This window comes from Seriola dumerili, unplaced genomic scaffold (genome assembly GCF_002260705.1).
Source record: "Seriola dumerili isolate Sdu_G_001 unplaced genomic scaffold, Sdu_1.0 BDQW01000113.1, whole genome shotgun sequence".
Classification (NCBI taxonomy): domain Eukaryota; kingdom Metazoa; phylum Chordata; class Actinopteri; order Carangiformes; family Carangidae; genus Seriola; species Seriola dumerili.
Window position 1 is genome coordinate 2,281,190 of NW_019174368.1, and position 18,595 is coordinate 2,299,784.

The following is an 18,595-nucleotide window of genomic DNA, read 5'->3' on the forward strand; positions in this document are numbered from 1 at the left end:
CAATGCTTATTGCAAATTGTGTGTATGCTGGCGTGTGTGTGTGTGTGTGTGTGTGTGTGTGTGTGTGTGTGTATCTCTGTGTCCATCAACTGTGTCTGTATGTGTGTGCGCATGCAGGCCTATTTTAATTGTTGCCATGGAAACAGAGTGCTGCCAGAGAAGTCCAGATTCAAAGAGGGCATCTCTCTCTCTCTCTCTCTCTCTCTCTCTCTCGTGTCGCTTCCTGTTCCTCCTCTTCTCTTCCATCCCTCTTTCTTGCCTTTCTCTCTGCCTCTCCTTTCTTCCCCTCCTCCCCGCTTTCTTTCATCTTTCTTGCGTCTCACCAAGGTCCTCCTCGGTTTACGCTATCTGTCTTTCTCTCCTTTTCCTCCCACTCCCTCCTCCTCCCTTTTCTGTCTCCTCGTGCCTCTTATCATCCCTCCCTCATTCCCTCCCTCCCACCTCTCCATCCTTCCCGGAGAGTGGTGTGCAATTGACTATTAACACAGGGACCTGTAATTAGAGCTGACGAACCTCCAGCAATTAGTTTTCCCTAAAGAAGTTGTTCTGTCATCTCCGCATACATCCCTTTATCCCTCTCTCAATCTCCCTCTCGCTTTTTCTTCCTCTCTGTCACTTCCTGTCTTATTAGCTGTCAGCGTCATTGGGTGGTTATTGTTTTAGTGGTTTTTGTTCTTCTTTGTACCTTCCATCTGCCTCGTTAAAGACAGTCACGTACGAGATATACACACAATACACCACTCAGAGCAAGTTTATGAGCAACTACACCCCCACCGTCCTGGATCTCTCTGCCCACAGAACCTCAGTGAACATCTATTCCCACCGACCGCACACCTACACCAGCTATATGCCGATAAACTCAAGAGGACACACGCCCTCCCACACACTCAGATGTATACATACAGAGGACACACAGCCTCCGTTCCATGTCTGCCTTTCGTATCCGGCGCTGTTGCTGCCGTCCCGTCTCGCTCTCCGTCATCTCTTCCCTCCCGTCTCCTCTCTCTCTTCTTTTCACCGGTCCACCTGGCCCGTCCCTCCCCTCCCCTCCGCAGCCACGTTAATGAAAAGCTCTATAAATAAGCTCAGAGAAGAGGGAGTCAGATGGAGAGAGAGAGAGAGAGAGAGAGATACGGTCAAGGAGAGCGTGGGAGGGAGGTGGAAGGATGGAGAGATGGACAGCAAATGACTGTGAGTGCTAAACTAGGCCAATAGGGGTTGAGGGAGGAGGGCGGGTATCATACCACAGTCTTGCGAATTGCTCCGAGCGCCTTTAGCTGTCAATCACTTAATCAATTTTGGCGTCAGTCAGTCTGTCTGCGTCTCAGGTCGGCGTGTCACTCATCTCGCTCCAGACAGTTTGTCAGTCAGCCGGAGTTGTTGCGCAAAGCCGCCTTTTCCGCCGTCTGCCCTTTGTCTCGTTCTCGTTCCCTATATGATGATCGCTCCTTCCTTCCTCTCTGTCGCTCCCTCCCGTCCTCCCTCACTCCTCTCCTCTCCCGTCCTCCCCGATCAAGAAGCCAGCATCTCATCTGGAGGGAGAGTTTATGTCTTCCATAATATATACCATAATGCTGCCTCAGAACATTCCACATGAATTATTGATCCGCGTGAGATTATACGTAAACTGTGAGCCATCGTACCGCGTATCTGTGTGTGTGTGTGTTTATGAACTATTTATGTGTGTCAAGTGTGACCTCGTCTCTCGTCCCTCTGTGTGTTTAAAGCCTCGTTTTCCGCGAGGTTTCCCTCTCCCCCCTCATTGCCCCATTTCTGTGGGCCGACATTGATATGCACTGATTCATATGATGCATGTGGCCTCTCGGCAATTCACTTGATTCAATCAATGTTGCACGGTGCTACGTTAACCTCTCTCTCCCTCTCTCCCTCTCCCACCTTCTTTTCTTTTTCCTTCATTTTCCCTCTTTCTTCTTTTTCTTTCCTGTCTTCATCTCTTTCTGTTCCTCCCGACCTCTTCCTCTGTCGCTCCAGGTATTACTCTCCCACTCCTCCACCATGCCTGTCTGCGGCCGCCGCAGCCCCTCCCCACCTCACGGCCGCGCCGGGGCATGCCCCTCCGCCCCCTCGGTCGCCCAAGAGCAAGAGAGGCGAGCCCGACCCCTACATCCGCCTCCGCCTCCATCGCTCCACCGCCGCACCAGCGCCTCTCCCTGCCTCTCCCTCCTTCTCCTGCTGCTCTGCCTTCTCCACCTGCCCCCGGCCTGCCACTCACGGAGAGAGAAGGGCGGGGGAGGCGGTGGCGGCGGCGGCCACTACATCCCCATCCCCCAGCCCCCTCCGCACCACATGGCCCTGCCCAACATCCTGCGAGGCCTCAGCATCGCCGTCGTCCTGGTGGGCAACTCCAGCGAGGTGGCGCTGGCCGGGGCGCGGGAGAAGGAGGACTTTCTCCACATGGCGCCCAACGTGGAGGTGCTGACCATGAATGAGACGGACCCTAAAAGTATCATCAAGAGCATCTGTGACCTAATGACCGAGCACTGGCTGCAGGGCGTGGTGTTTGGGGACGACACCGACCAGGAGGCCATCGCCCAGATCCTGGACTTCATCTCAGCCCAGACCCACATCCCCATCCTCGGAGTCCGCGGGGGCTCCTCCATGATCATGGCTGCCAAGGTAGGACACCTTAAGTCTTTGCACTGCACCCGCACGTGTTCCGTGAAAACAAAAGAGATGAATTTTCAGTAATTGTGCGAGGACGTACACGTGGTGGGAGCGTTGAAATAAAGCAGGGGCTCACAGCGGAAAAACTGTCACTGCATAAAGATGTGAGAGATCAGATGGTTGTCACAAAAAAAACAAACAACTTATACAATAATCCACCTGCATTTTTAATCGTTCAGTCTTGCTATTGGAAGTTGAGCATTCACTGCAGACCTACTGATTCATTTGCTGCTGTGGCGCATGATGTAATGCTGTTTGGCTCTCGCAAGGCCGCTCTTCACTACCACCTTAAATCTCTGCTGGATTCTGTTTTCGATTGGCTGCATTTAGCTGTCAATCATGGCTGCGTCGCTGTCACTGCTGTGAAATCATGTCACGGGTGGATTACGTCACCGCACGCAGCGAGTTCCTTTTCATCAACAGAAGATAGATGTGACGACCGGTCCCCCACCCCCCTCGGTTTAAACGACCGCAGACGTTTTAATGCGTAATTGTGATGAATTTGTCATTTTGTTGTTATCTTTTATTTTCTGTGCATTTAATGTGAAAATGTAACGGGGGTCCACTCGTGTACGTGTTGCTGGTCAGATGCAGCGGGGCTCTCCTTCACAATGACAGCGTTGGAGCCTGACATCCACTTGTGTGTGCTTGAAAGTGAGAAAATGGTGCTTCAGAAGCGCGCCCGCAAACTTCAGCCCTTCGCTGCTGCGCCGTCCTCCTCATATCTGCCTTAAACAGAGAAGCCATTTTGACTAGTTTTGGCCGCAATGGAGGGTTTTCCTGACTCCTCCCATCCCACCATACTGCATCAGTATTAACACGGTGAGGGGTAGGGGGGGGGGTGCAGACAGACCGACAGGGTAAGCTGGGGTGTCTGACTTGAAAGACAAACTGCCAACAGCTCCGATGCCAGTGACAGGATCAGCTGGAGATTGCACCAGAATAGAGAGCTAGATCTCTGCCTATTTACTAGGCCTTGCCTAATGGGATAAAGCAATCTGCTGCTGCTTTATCTGTGTCCGCCTGGGATCTGTGCTTGGAGCCCATTCCACAAAATCAGCTCATTCATTTGTTACTTTATACACAAATCCAGCTGTATTAAATAATAAGGAAAAAGTCCATTAAATGAAACATATACTAAAACGCTGACACCACCCGCTCCTGCCGGTCGCTGTTTGATCCGGGAGCCTCATAGAGTCTCAGTCTTATCTCAGCCATCCCTGTCTCCGCATTGTCGCTCCGCAGTTTGTCTGCTGACCCTCCGGTGTCAACAGGTCGTCGTACCAGCGGAGACATGAGTCGCAGTGACACGGCGAGGCCAGCGGCTACCGCTGAATCTCTTCTCTCTGTTCCTTCTCATTAGAGCGCTAAGGAGAGAAATGGCAGGGAACGGTCCACTCCCATTTAAAACTGAACCCTTCAAAGCACAAAGACCGCTCCGCAGTGCACACATTTTCCTCCCGCAGCACAACGCTCGTTTCGTGCACACACCTTCTCCGGTTTCTTAAATTTCCGTTCTCTCTGCCCCAGCGCTGCAGCCACATGTGTCTTTAACCCCCCGACCCCGTGTCCACAAAACATATAAATCATTTACAGCGCTCCAACTGCTCCTCTGGTGCATGGTAGCTACATTACCTTTATAAATGTATGTTTGTGTTTTATTGCATGGGAAGGCGCAGGGGTCTGGGTGTGTCTGTGTGCGTACGCGGGGACGGTATCATTCATTAAGCGCATGTGCCCTAAGTGCAGCAGGCAGCGGGAAAGAGCAGCGTTTTGTGGCAGAGGTTTAAATGGATTTCCCCGGCCACAAGCCAGAGTCCGCCTCTCCTGAGAGCTTCCTCCTGGCTGCACCGGGGCCCAGGAGAGCGAGGACGGGGCTGCGCTAAGGCTCAGTCTCCAAACGGATTTGTGTCTGCTTAATGGGCTGAGACAATGGAGTGGCGAAAATACGATAGAGAAGGATCAGAGGGAGGGAGAGAGAGAGAGAGAGAGAGAGGAACATGAGGGGAAAGTGGAGAAATCGAGATAGTGCAAATGAGACTGGGCGGAAGAATTTCTACTTTCAGTGAAAGCAGGGGAGGAGAGGCAGGAATAGTTTGAAGGGGTGATCTGGCCAGATCAGGTGGTGTTCAGCCAGAGCTGCCTGCAGAGCTGATGGACAGATGAGGTGCAGAGACAAGGGCTGAGTCAACAGCAGAAGAGGAGACAGGAGAGTTTGACACCGTTCAGACCGGGAGGAAGGTGGGGAGGGCGTGCAAGCGGGAGACACAGAGAGAGAGAGAGGGGGAGAGAGAGAGAGAGAGAGAGAGAGAGAGAGAGAGAGAGAGAGAGAGAGCGTGAGGAGAGAAAAGTTTTCCTCTGCATGGACGGCAGACACGGAGGAAAAAAAGAGTAATTGTGTTAGATAGAATGAAAGGTTGAGTTATAGGAAGTGGACTGACAGAGATTAGGAAATGGGGAATTTAATATGAGGTGTTTATCTTACGGCCTCGCTCCATCACACACACGAATACACTCAAAAGCACACACACACACACACACACACACAAAAAAGTGCGCACCCATCAAGACTGAAGGCCAACTGCTGCTATTACAGTTGGCAAGACAACCCCTCCTTTTTCATTACACATCCAAGGAAGGATGATAACAGAGAGCGACACAGAAGGCGGAGAATACAGCGTTTCGATTTTTAGTGCAGCCTCAATAGGAAAAGATTTCGGAGGAACGGTACAAGATAATTCCATAAAAACGTACCCTCTGGAGCGGACTAGTGTAGCTCTGTGTGAGGAGTCAGGTTGAATCAGAATCAGAATAACAAATTGTTCTGCTCACATATGCATCTACAAGGAGTGTTACTTGGTATTTTGCGGCGCCGAAAACAAAGCTAAGCGCAGCATCATGTGCCAGTGGGAGATGCTGGTCCCCGTCCGGCCCAGTGTCGTCATTCCAAGGCTTAAAGAATATGGACTTTTTCCAGCATAACTGTCTCTCAATCAGCCGTGCAGCTCTGTGAGCTCTCTGACATCTGTAACAAGAGCAAAACTGGATTTTTTTATTTTTTGTTTTTTAGAACAATTCCTCTCGGGGGACGGAGCAGAACTGCAGCAGCAGCTCAGCAATGAGAAGTGGGACTACAGCTACCACAGTGGTTGTATCTGCACATAGAGCTTCACCAGTGTGGAGTGGGTGTCAGCTGTAGATACTGCCAGTGCAGAGAAAAAGTGAACTTGAGCTTGAAAAAGAAGGGAGAGTTAGATAGATGAAGGAGGAGGCCAGGCGGGATGGGAATGGAGAAAAGGGGGAGGAAGGGGAAAAGGGGAGAGAGGGATGGAGGCAAAGGGCACGCACATCTATATCAATGGGTTAGATCTGTGAGGGAGGGCCGGGGCGGTAAGAAAGAGGAAGAGTGCACTGAGTGCATGGCCGCACGACTGGGGAAGAGAAAGACGGAGAGAGGGGAAGGCGGAGTGACGCAGAGCGTGTGTTTGCAGGAAGCGCAGCAGCAGCAGGTGTATCGCCATCTATCCAGCGCGGACCATGGTACAACGAAAAAGAGAAGCCGCCTCTTTGCTCAGGATATCGCAGCCTCAGTGCAAGGAGGAATGAAGGAGGAGAGAAAGATGGATAGAGCACAGCTGTAGCCACATCTGTGAAAGACAGGATATGATAAAGGAGGAGGAGGAGACGGAGAAGAGGGAGGGAAGGCATCCAACAGTTTAAGGGTGTGTGTGTGTGTATGTGTGTTTATGTGAATGTTTTGTGTGTCGTTACCAAGCCAACATGGCTGTAGTTGCCAGTCTTTTGTCAGTAGTGGTTTCCAGCACCACCCTGCTAGTTGTCCCTCCACAGCGTCTGTTGGACTGCAGTAATCAGTCTGATCTAAAGCTTTGGCTAATGCTCATATTATCAAGACATGGCGAGCCATTTTCCTCAGCTTGTCTAGAAGGTAAGGCTTTGTAGTGGTACAAATAGCTGTAGTTGTCGCCGATCGCCCCAGGGCTGCTTCACAATACGAACAGCGGGCTAATCTGTGAGTGGAAGCTGCTGCTGCTGTAGATGAGCGAGGAGATAGCATCCACTTGTGCACAGGATTTAAATGTAAGATCGTCAGCAATTAATGAAAAAAAAAAAAAGGAAAAAGCAGCCAAGCCTGATAACCTGAGGGAAGCTATAATATAATATGAATAACATTTGCACACATGCAAACATATGCAAGCAGACACACAAGAAAAATAAAACGGCGCAGGCGTGCAAACGCCCACACACGAGTTTTCTTAAGTATACAAAAAACAAGACATAAGCTACAAGGGTGATTCATGTATGAATATTAAATAGATAATGGAAGAAATGCCAAACTAGATCCACAATGAACTGCTGCTGCTGCCACATCACCATCATGTACACACACACACACACACACACACACACACGTGCTCCCACACACAAACAAAATCTGTTCGTTGCCATCTTTTGTGTAACTGGCAACCGTCTCCAGGAACAAAAAAACAGCAGGATGCCATCAATTAACTTTTGCCCAAATAATTCAGGCTTCAAATGTGGTCATTTGCCTGTGGGCGTCCGAGCTTTTGTATAACAGGAGAGAGAGTGATTTTGTGTCCCTGTGTGTGTCCGTGTGTGTGTGTCCGTGTGTGTGTGTGTGTGTGTGTGTGTGTGTGTGTGTACAAATGTGCTAATTCTTCAGAGGGAAGAGGCTTGATGATGGTATAGAATTGGTGTTGAACTGTATCCAGCGATAATTGTTGTAGAGGATGCGTGTGTGTGTGTGTGTGTGTGTGTGTGTGTGAGCCAGTTGAACTGGGGTGAATTCAGTGGAACAATTAATGTCCATACCTCATTTTGCAAAGAAACACGCTGTCCTCCGTTCTGATGTTTAACCTGCAGTCGGGGGGGAAAAAATTTCCTTTTTTTTAATTCATTTTCCGTCACAAAGAAATCGACCTGTTTGGGCGTCACTTCCTGTTTGAGGTACGCTCACCACGTCCTCTCGGGGGTTTCAGTCCAGTGGGTTGAACATAAATGTACCTGCATTTATATTCCCAATTAATGTCCTACAATAGCACCTATTGTTGTAATAATCACTGAGGTCCTGTACTCTATTAATGTAATGTGCTGTTCGGCTTGGCAGCACCGCGTCCTTGCTCGAACACGGACGCAATTAGGAGCATTTGTAAACGATAAGAGAATTAAAAGCGAGTGTTCCCGTGCCTGATGTCCCCCTCAGCGCGTCCTGTTGTCAGATTTTTTTTTAATTTCTCTTCCTCTTTTTCCTGTCCCTCCCTCTGTTCCCGTCTCTTTCACATCTCTCTCCCCTGATTGTTTCGTTCATTCATGGATTTTTTTTTGTCGACTACAGTAACAGCTCTCTGATCCATCCTCTCATCCTGGATATGTTCTCTTTGTTTTGTTTTTTTGCTGCTACCTTTGTCCAGTTTTACTCCTGGGTGCCAACTCTCTGTCATGTGATATAATTAGTTTCACTTGCAAAAAGCTTGACCTGGAAATGCTCTTATCTGGTAACTTTTAATAACTTTCATATATCCTGAGATTGAATCTTGTTTCTGTGTTTCTGTCTGTTGAACACGATATGAAGAAGCTAAACATCCCTAGAAAATAAAACAAATTGTTCGTTTAAAATTGTATGAAAGGCTGAACGCTGTCTTCTGGCATGACTGCTGGCGGCACCGACAGCTTCACCTACAGGGGGCCGGCGTCAGGTTCGGCGTCAGGTGAGCTGGGTTTTCCTGGCTCCACGAAACGTCCCGCTGCTAGTCTCTTCTTACCTTCTCATTGTCCTGGTTTAGAAAAATGTGACAACCCACTGTGTGTGTTCCCCTTTTCTGGAGAGAGAAAGATCGAGAGCAAGGGAGAGAGAGAGAGAGAGAGAGAGAGAGAGAGAGGGTAAGAAGGAGGTAGTGAGAAATATCGAGAGCCCTAAATTTATGTGTCCTATTTTCCAACCCCGTTGGTCTCAATTTACTCCGGCCATTTAGAATGTGGCCATTTTTAAACTCACCCCATAACTTTTTTCTATACCCCCCCCTCCTCCCTCTCCTCCCCCCTCTCCCTCCCTGTACTGCCTCACTTTCAGTCTTTCCATCTCAAACCCTATTTCTCTCCTCTGCTCTTTTGCTTGACATTACAGACAGATTGCTCCCATTCAGTAGATTAACGCCGGCAGATATAGTGGTTATGTTTCCTTCACGAGGACCAGGGAAATAAATACAAATGAGATGAGGAAGGGCTTTTCCAAAATGATTGATATCGCAAAAACAAAAACACAATGCTGTATATTTTCTACACGCCGGATGATGAACTGAAAGCGCCCTCACTCTGTTTCGTTCATCCTGCCTTTCTGGCTTTTCCCTCCGTCCACCTCCTCCCTTCCTTTTTGCTCCTCTTTCATTCGCCCTCTCTTCCCTTATGATGAATGTGGCTGGCTGGCAAAAGGTCTGGTTCATCCCGTGGCACCTCACATGAGGCAGACAGACAGATTTACACCAGATGCACAGGTGTTAATTCACCCTCCTCCCCCACTGACCTTCTTTCTCCCCACCCAGTCGCTCCCCCCTCCTCCGAGCTCCGAAAGAAAAGAAAACATCGCTCCACGCCTGCAGCCACCCATCCTCACCTCCTCTCTGGTTCAGGCACTGTCTCCTGCCCCTCCCCTCCCCTCCCCTCCCTTCTCCTCCTGCTTGGCCTCTTTTCTTTCCATTCTCACTCCGTCCCCCCCGGTACAGGACCGGCCGCACCTTCCCTCCATGCCAACCCTCCGTTCGCGTCTCCCGACTCCCTCCGGCCGTGCCCTTACGCCCTCCTCCTCCTTCTCCCCTCCCTCCCTCCCTCCTCTCACTTCATCGCAACTATAACACCAGCCTTATCTCCCCTCACTCCCTCTCTGCTCTCCTTTCCTCACTCCTCACCCCTCCTCCTCTACCTCTTATCCCCTTAGACACAAATCACCCAGGCCTCCCTTTTCTCCCGCTCCTCCCTACATCACCACCACCATCACCACCACAATGATCTACAAGCAAACCCCCCCCGCCCCCCTTTTCTCCCCTTCTTTGACATCCATCCTCCCCTCTTATCCCCTCGTGGACCTTACACCAGCCCTATGCCAGGACCCTTATTAGCCTTATCTCCGCCTGCCTCCGCCCCGATTCAGAGGTGGAGAGGGAATGGACCTCTATCTATTCATGGGCAGAGATGAGTCAGAGCTTTGCTATAAAGCCATACAGTGTATATGGAGGAGAGGGGAGGGGAGGGGAGGGGAGGAGAAATTTTGGACTGGTTAATTACTGCCCCGATGAAAGGATCAAAGACATTCCTCCCGCCCCGCCTAACACCGGACACCAACCTCTTCAACCTTTAACACGACCAATTTCCACTCCAGCTGTTTACATCTGTCCATATATAAACCTTTGTCGTGTTCCTGGTGATGGATGGTGAGCTCCAGCGCCCGCTGTGTTCCCGTGACTTCACCCCGTCTTCACTTTAAAGGGATGTTTTTTGACGTGGGGTCGTGTGAGGTAGTCGTGAATAGTCGGTACTTTACCTGCAGTAGATTCTGATCAGCTCGCTCTCAGTTAGGAGATCGGACCGGGAGCACCGACGGACCGGCAGAGCCATGTGTTGCTGTGGGCGGGGCCACCAGAGAAAAAGGTGTTTTAGCCACCTTTTAAAAAAAAAAAAACGCCCACCGAAACCATCCTATATCCGTTCAAACGAAGCTTCATGTGGAATATTTTCAGAGGTTTATCTTCCTGTTAAAACAGCACTTTGCTTTGGCGCTACATTTTTCAACCCGCTGAACTACCCACTGTATTACGCCGCTTTCTGAATCACTCAGCTGACCTGCGGTGCGATACAGTGCGCTCCGTAGGTGCGTAGGAATACGCTAGCTCAGTGGTTATTGGATTGTTTCTGTGGGCGTTTTTTAAAAGTGTGTGTGTGTCCCCCGGCTTTCCTAACCGATTTTAAAATCTCCTGCAGGTAATGTACCGACTATATATGACGACCTCACACAACCCCACGTCAAATAACCCTGAGATGAGTAGTGTTTTAACATCCATACGTCATTCACTTTGATTAATTAGTATAATCACTGGCAGCTTCAACATTAGATTTGATAGTTTGTGCCACAGGGTCAGATTTAGCCAAAATTTTTTTTTTCCCCCCACAGTTTTCACAGCCACATTTGTGAAAGGAAACGTTTCGATTGAAATTGCGTCTTAATCATCTCTCGTCGCATTAATTCAATCGTGATATATTGATTTTAAAATGCCGTTGAAGCGCACATGACATGCGGCACTTTCGGATGCCAACAATATAAATAGAAATTGTGAGAGAAAAATGTGAAATCTTAATTATGCTATTAATCACTGGTCAGGACCCACCTGTCAGTTATTTTAAAGCAGCCGTGAGGCAGAGACGGAAACAGACTGACAGACTCCAGGCACTGGGGCTTCGCCTGTTAAAAGAATCACATCTTTTATGGATAGATACAAGTTTGACTCCGTTTTGAACTGGGAGTTAAAAGCCACAGTCATGAATATTCATCAGTATAAAAGTGTGTGTCGGTCTCTGGATTGTCGTATGTTTTTTTTTTTCTTCTTCTTTTTGACAGTGTGACAATGTACCAGAGCAAAATCGAAACTGCTGTTGAATGCGGTGCAGTGGTGGGGGGGGGTGGGGGGTACCTGTATACTCACTGAGACTTGAGCTCTGTTTGCTCAGCGGCACTCGGCTCCAGAGCTGGCACAGGGAGAAGTTCAGTGGAGTTTTGGGGCGGGACGGGAGGATCCCTGTGTCCACGGTCATATCGGTGCACAAATCCCCCACAGCTTCGGTCAGTCCGTCCTCAAAGTGATTCGGGAGAAGGAGCGTTGAAGTGTTCTGCTGCAGAATACAGAGCAATGTAAACAAAGGGAAACAAACTGGAAGAAAATAAGCCAAAGGATGCGTCTGGATAACCCCACTGATCATGTGAAACATTTTAAACCGGATCAGCCAGTTCGTCTACTGTACTTAATACATATTTCAGACATTGATATATATCACAATATAGCAGCTACATGCAAAATCCCCCATAGATTAATCAAATGGATGAACAGTGTTATAAAAAACCCTGTATATATATATATATATATATATCAGTAACTCAAAGTTTTTATTTTTATCTTGGATTTATTCCTGCTGGTCTTTGTAAAATGATAACAAATAATGTAACGTTGCATGTATCACTCTGCGGATTATTTTCTTGATTAATCAATAATTCACTTGGTCTATAAAATATCAGAACACAGACACACGCAATAATACAGAAACCAAAACCTAAAGAGATTCACATCGGAGCAGGAAGACGGTGAGCTGGATGTAGAAGCTTTTTGGCTTGAAAAAAGGTGACTGATTATTAAAATAAAACTTTTTTGTTGATTAACTAATAGATTGATCAACTAATTGTTTCAGCTTTTTGAAATATCATCGTATCAAATCAAGATCTGATTGAACTGAAGGTTGGTACATGGAAATATTTGAATATTTACGCAGCTCTACAAACTGTTTATCAGCCTCATATTTAATGTTTTATTTTCAGACAGACTCATTTCTGATTTCATTCTTTTCTTTTTGTCGTCTCCCTGTTTGCGTTGTCCACGCTCTGCCTCACCCGTTCGCCTCCTGTGTGGAGCAACTGTAGGAAGGGACGACAGGGAGAGGAAAGAAAAGTTAGGATGATAGAGGAGAGAGAGAAAAGAGATAGAAGGAGGAGAAGTAAAGAAGAGAAGGAGGCACGGATGTGGAAGAAGACAGGCATGAGTGAAGACCACAGTGTACTCGCTCAATTACTCACCAGTGCTGTGCCAAGCTGGTCCTCATCAGAGCCACATGCTGCGTCACACACACACACACACACACACACACACACACACACACACACGCGCTGCAGTCGCTTACATAAACTCCACTGGTCCTTCCTATGTCTTCACAGACTTCCCGACACGCACATAGAAAAGTAAACGCGAGGTAATCAACAAACAGAACCACAAACAACAAGTTTCACACACTCTCTCTCACACACACACACACACACACACACACACACACACACACACACACACACACACACACACACAATCACCAAGTGACAATCCAATCTATTCAGGTGTCAGAGGCTGTTTCCATCTGAGCTGACCCCGACAAATCCTTTCACCCTGAGACGGACGCCAGGTGGAAAAACAGGCGAGCAGTCCGCCGTCGACACCCCCCTCCCGCCCTCTGTGTGCACTACCACACACACAGCTGGACTCTCCTACGAGAGGAGTAGCTGTGCAGTAAATGTAATCGTCAGAGTAAAGACATATGCACTTTATAAAGGAGCCGCAGGAGCAAACTCACTGTCCTCGTGCTCCTTCTTCGTTTTGGTGTCATTTGTTGTAGAATTGTATGAAGTGCATTATTTTTTGAAACGGGATAATTCGTCTGTTCTTTGTAATTACTGATAAAAATGCTTCTTTTTTTGTTGTTATCTTTATTGCAGCTCATAGATTAGATTGTTTGAAACAGATCCTGAGAATATCATATATTAGCTTTCTTTTGAAAATCCAGCTGCTTGTGTTTATAGAGTAATCGCCACAAAAGCATTCCTGGGGTTGAAGGGAAAAAAAAAACAAGAAACACAGAAAAGATCTTTTTGCTCAACCCCATTCTGTCTCGTTGCATCTCTCCCTCTCTATTTTTTATCTTAACTGTTCCGCTGCTCTCCTTCTCCTCTCCCTCTCTTTCTCACGTCATGTGAGTTGAGGCGAGGCGAGCTCCTGTGATGAATGTAAATGTTGCCCCTCCCCTCCCTTGTTCTCCTAAATTACAGCAAACACCACCTCCTCTTTAGTCTTCACTCTCTCTGTCTGTCTGCATTTACCCACACGCCTGCAGTTCGTCCTCGCGCTGTCGACCGGCGGGCAATCTGCCCGGCCTTCAGCATCCACACCAACACGTTTAGAGATACAGTACACAGATGTATGAGTCAGACGTGACAAACAGACAGCGCTGGGAGACGAAGATACACCTCCGGCATGTATGATGCTCACTCCGCGTGGATACTTTCGGTACAGTACCAAGTGCCAGTCAGCCCGAATACACTTGGCTCAGTATCCTCATCTTATATTGCTCACCAGGGACAGGCAGGATTTTATGTTTGGATGTATATACTGTGCATCTATAGTTACTTTTTTTTTTTTTGGATTTCACATTTGGGCAGGAGAGAAAATATCATGTGAGTTATTACACTTACCACAGCACTGTTGGGGGCAGGGTTTATCTGGAAGGTTTAAATGTTGCCGCAGATCGGAGGCATAGATGCGGCAGTAAAAAGGCATGTAGTGAAAAGTATTTACATCTCGCAGATTAGTTCATTTTCATTATGGAAGCAGAGCCACCTTAAATAATTTCAACTACAAAACCAGCACACAGAATGGAGTTAATGCCACACACTGACATATACTGTACGTGCACGAGTTGCCAACTTCCTCCAGTTTCTTCAGTGCTGCGCAGCAAACTCAGAAAAATGATGGCACATGATGTTCTCTGCAGGGGTTTGACAGTAGGAACCTTAAGTCCCATAAACTGAATGTACTTGCTCCAGCATCCCCATGTTTATCATTTAAGAAACACATAATAACTTAATAAATACATAAATAAAGGAATGATCAGAAGATTTTTTTTTTTTTTAGCAAAGTCTCTTGCCAACGGGCTCAATACACTTTTTAATCAAATCAGACCAGACTGGATTTGTTCCAGGCCCGAGTCTTTAATATTCTGTTCTCTATACTCATACATTTCACCAGGTACAATGATCAAATTTTACATAGAGATAAATTTAAATCTTTTGTACAGGAAGCCTAAAGCACAAATACTTACAGATCGAATACTGTGGTTCTCATTTAGCCTCCAAAGAGTTTCTCCACTGGACTGTCCTTAGCTATTGAACCTCTAGCAGAAACAACTCGACCAGAAGAATCTATTCATGGGTTTTAATCTGAATCTACATCCCATAAAATATCTAAAAGGTTTGAACCGGACTGTCCAAATAAAAGTCTGAATCATTCGTTGCAAAAGAAAAGTTCACGAAAGTTCAGTTCATTTTGATTTAATCCAGTATTAGTTGTCAAAACGTTAAAATATTCTCGTTATAAAAACTACATTTTTTTTTTTTGTGACATAATAATCGTCATCTTCATCATCATCATCATCATCACTATTATTATCATGCCACTGGACATTTTATTGTTTGGCACCCCATTATCTTTATCACATTACCATGTTGAGTCATTGTCATCATCATCATCATCATCATTATCAATAAAACAACCCCCTCTGGGTATTTTCTTATTTGCATTGACTCCTGTATTTGCTCTCCGTCACATCAGTCCTGCGTCAGGCGCTGGGTTTGGTCGGACTGGAGCTCCGGCTGCCCTGTTCTCCGTCAAAGACTGATTTGCATTAGCAAAGTCAAACAGGCTTAATAGACTTTTATTGGCATGAGGCGCTCTGGCGCTGAGGGGGGCTTTTAAACAATGCAATATGCTAATAAACAGAACGCTGTGTACTAGGACGACAACTCGCACAACAACAACAACAACAACAAAAAAACGGTCCCGTACACATACAAGCATCCCACCCATAAACCTCCATCAATACATCCATTTGCTTTTATTCAAAGTAATTTTTTTTTTTTTACGTATCATACATAATTCTAACGATGCTCTAATGGCAAAGAGTAATAGGAAAGATGGGGGCCGGGGGGGGTATAAGGTTGTGGCTTGCAACTCAGGCCATTAACCACAGCTAAAGTTTATGACATTTTAATATTTGTGGTGTGCATCCTTTGCCACGGAGACACAGCTGATACTGTCGCAGCAGAGTCTTTGTGTAGTTCCCACAACTTATATACCAAGGTTATTTTTCTTAGATAAGAACGTGTAAGTACCAACATCGTGCCGTGCATCACACTCGATCAAGTAGAGTCTGCAACATACTGCAGCTGAACTTTTATCTCTCTCTACGAGTGATGCCGGCAACAGAGATAAGTGACCGGGAACCAAATTAGTATTTGCTCGTATGATTCGGATCTCACGTGTGAAAACAGAAAATACCAGATTTGTGCCGGAGAGTGCGGACCGAGTCAAAGAAAAGATCCAGGAAGATACACAGACAGTAAACGAGGAGAATGAGCCACATTTTGCCCTCCCTCAATAGTTTGTTGTGCTTCGATTGTTGCCGTCCAGCTCCTGATTTGTGTGCAGTGGGGAAGACTCTGGTTCTTTTGAGGGATGAAGGAGGTGGAAGTCTACTTTGCTCTCTGCACTCTTAAAGTTCAGGGATGTTGTTTTATAACGTGATGGTAGAGACCATGGAAAGCAGCTGATGTTCATGAAAGCAGCCCCGTGTAGCGGCTATTATCTCCTATAGCAACATCACGACACAATCCGTGTTTTCACCTTGGGGTCCTGCGCCGCTGCCATTTAGCCATATTAACGGCACCTTGGCTGTTATGTGACCATGCAAAGAAATCACTGCACCAAATGGCTCCCTAAAGATGCCTGTGCTGTATATTGCCTATATATTACAGAGCCACCATGAAGTTAAGCAGCTGGCAGTAAAACCTGAGCCTTGTTTTCAGAAATCAAGTTACATTGCAGAGCGAGCCCTTCTACTTAACAACATCTATATTGGACAATTGGGCACCTCGTGATTTACGGCCAGTACCAATGCTTAGTGCTAATGCAGGAAGTAGTGTGCCCTTTATCAAGCAAGGCAGACAGTAAGAGAGTGGAGGCTGGGGTGGTGGATGGCTCGTAGTGAGTCTGATGCTTCCTCATCTCATCATCTCAGACCTGCAATTAGCTGTCGCCTTTTTATGAACTGGAACTAGAATCGTTTCCAAACCTCACACCAAGTGTTCTTGTTACCTAACGCTAACTGTTCCCTAACCTTAGTTTATTTTCCTCAGTCTTTCCCTGTAACTGTGACCTTACTGTAGTTACCATGAGCAGATAATGTAGGAAGTGAGGATTTTACAAAATAAAATAAACCTGAAACCTTGTCAGTACAGAGAGCGAGCGTTTGCGTTAGCGCAACCGCTAACACTGTGTCAGCCGCTGCCAGGTGCAAGCTAACAAACAGCATTAAGATGCTAACTGCGCTAACGGTTCTGATACGTCTGCTAGTCGCTCATTTAGGTCTCAACAGACTCCTCATGTGTCAATATGTGTTGCTGAGAGTCTCTGATGTTTCCTTCTCTAACCATCTTGAGACGCGCTGCTCTTTCACTGGTCATCCTAGTGTGGTGGTGGGCGGGGCATAAGGCCTGATCCAGAATTTCTCAATGAAGAAGAAAGAGTAGATTTTTTTCCCCCCCCACTTTTTATGTGTGAAAACCAGTTAAACAAAATATTAATCATCGCAGAGTGTTTTAACAGAACTTCAAACTTGTCTGGAGAGGAACTTTAATCCAGAGTTTTGGAAAATCTTCTGCCAACAGTTGGTCGGCGGAGCTGGTGGTGGTCTGTTTAAACAGTTAAACCTTTGACAAATCCTCAACCTGAGCACGACCTTTGCATCAAGTGATGTCAGTTCAGCGCTGATGCTATTTTGAGGCTGTAATTTTGGGAGCGTCGTTAGCTGACTCACGTCGCTTTGAAACTTGTACATTAAAATCTTGTCTGTCGGATGTCTTTTTAAGCTCACACGGCTAATTAGAATTGCCCTTCAGTTTGACGTGATTCTCCTGTGCAGGTGCGTCACTGTTTGTGAGTTTATCATTTCAAAGTTCTTTTTTTTTTTTTTTTTTTTTTTAAATATGGTAATATGGTGTTTCTGTGATGTACTGTAATCCTGCCAACCCCCCACCCCACCTCACCTCACCCCACCCCATACCCACATACTGTGTTTCACTTTAAATGCTAATCAACATGGCTCAATGGCATTTGAAAACCACAATCATTACATGGACATCTAGTCAGTGGTTCTTGATGATTTAGGCTCTGAAAAAGCAGAGAGTTAAACAGAGAAGAGAAAGTTGTGACAGCGTTTTGATCCAAGGTCAGCAGGGGGGGGGACGCACACGGCTCCAGGGGTGGCCGACTTAACCACTCAGGTATCTCTGGGCACAAGCATCACTTTTCTCCGTGTTACACCCCGCAGGAGTTTCTGTTATCAAGAAAGCCATTCACCCGTATCTGTTTTAGCACGACACCAATTTCAAAATAATTTCTCCCACCTTTGCGTCTTTCTTGCCGACTTGTGCGGCAGTATGAACAGCATCAACGCAGTCAGGAAAAACGCCACGTGACAACTTAACCCCCCTCCCACTTCACCCCCTGACACACACACACACACACACACACACACACCGCAGCATCTCCCCATGGAAAAACCTACCTTTACATACGCGGTACGTTTTGTACATAGGGGGTTGCACCTGACCCATATGGCTGCGAACAGCTTTTGCGGCTCTGCAGTGCTATATGAGAGTGACAGCCTGTTCCTGTAGTGGACCGACATCTCCCGAGCCCCAGAGCGACGCCGGGGGTTGGGAATGTGCTGCTTCCTATACTGGTATTAACATCATGATTCTCAGTATCTCAGACGCCTGAAAAATATTAAACCCCCCCTGCAAGTGAGTCACTGTGTGTTCTGGCCATAGAGTTCAAGCACATTCTCATAAGTAATTCAGGCTGTAGCGAGTGTAACTTCAACCGCCTTCCCCCTTGCAAGGGCGCATGATTAAATGTAAATGTAATAACACAGCAAGATTTATAGCGCAAGGATTTCATTTCAAAATGCTCCAGTAACCTATAGTAACCCCTGATATGTTTTATTTTCATATCATTAC

At 46.9% G+C, this 18,595-nt stretch overlaps 1 protein-coding gene across 1 annotated transcript in view; it reads left to right on the top strand.

Annotated features, from left to right (window-relative positions):
* Positions 1-2,442: 2,442 nt before the first annotated feature.
* LOC111223739 (glutamate receptor ionotropic, NMDA 2B-like) overlaps positions 2,443-18,595 on the top strand; it is a 77,199-nt gene continuing 61,046 nt past the window's right edge. Inside the window, exon 1 of the mRNA XM_022748000.1 lies at positions 2,443-2,637. Within this exon, the coding sequence (XP_022603721.1) occupies positions 2,443-2,637 (195 nt within the window). The remainder of the gene's footprint in view (positions 2,638-18,595) is intronic.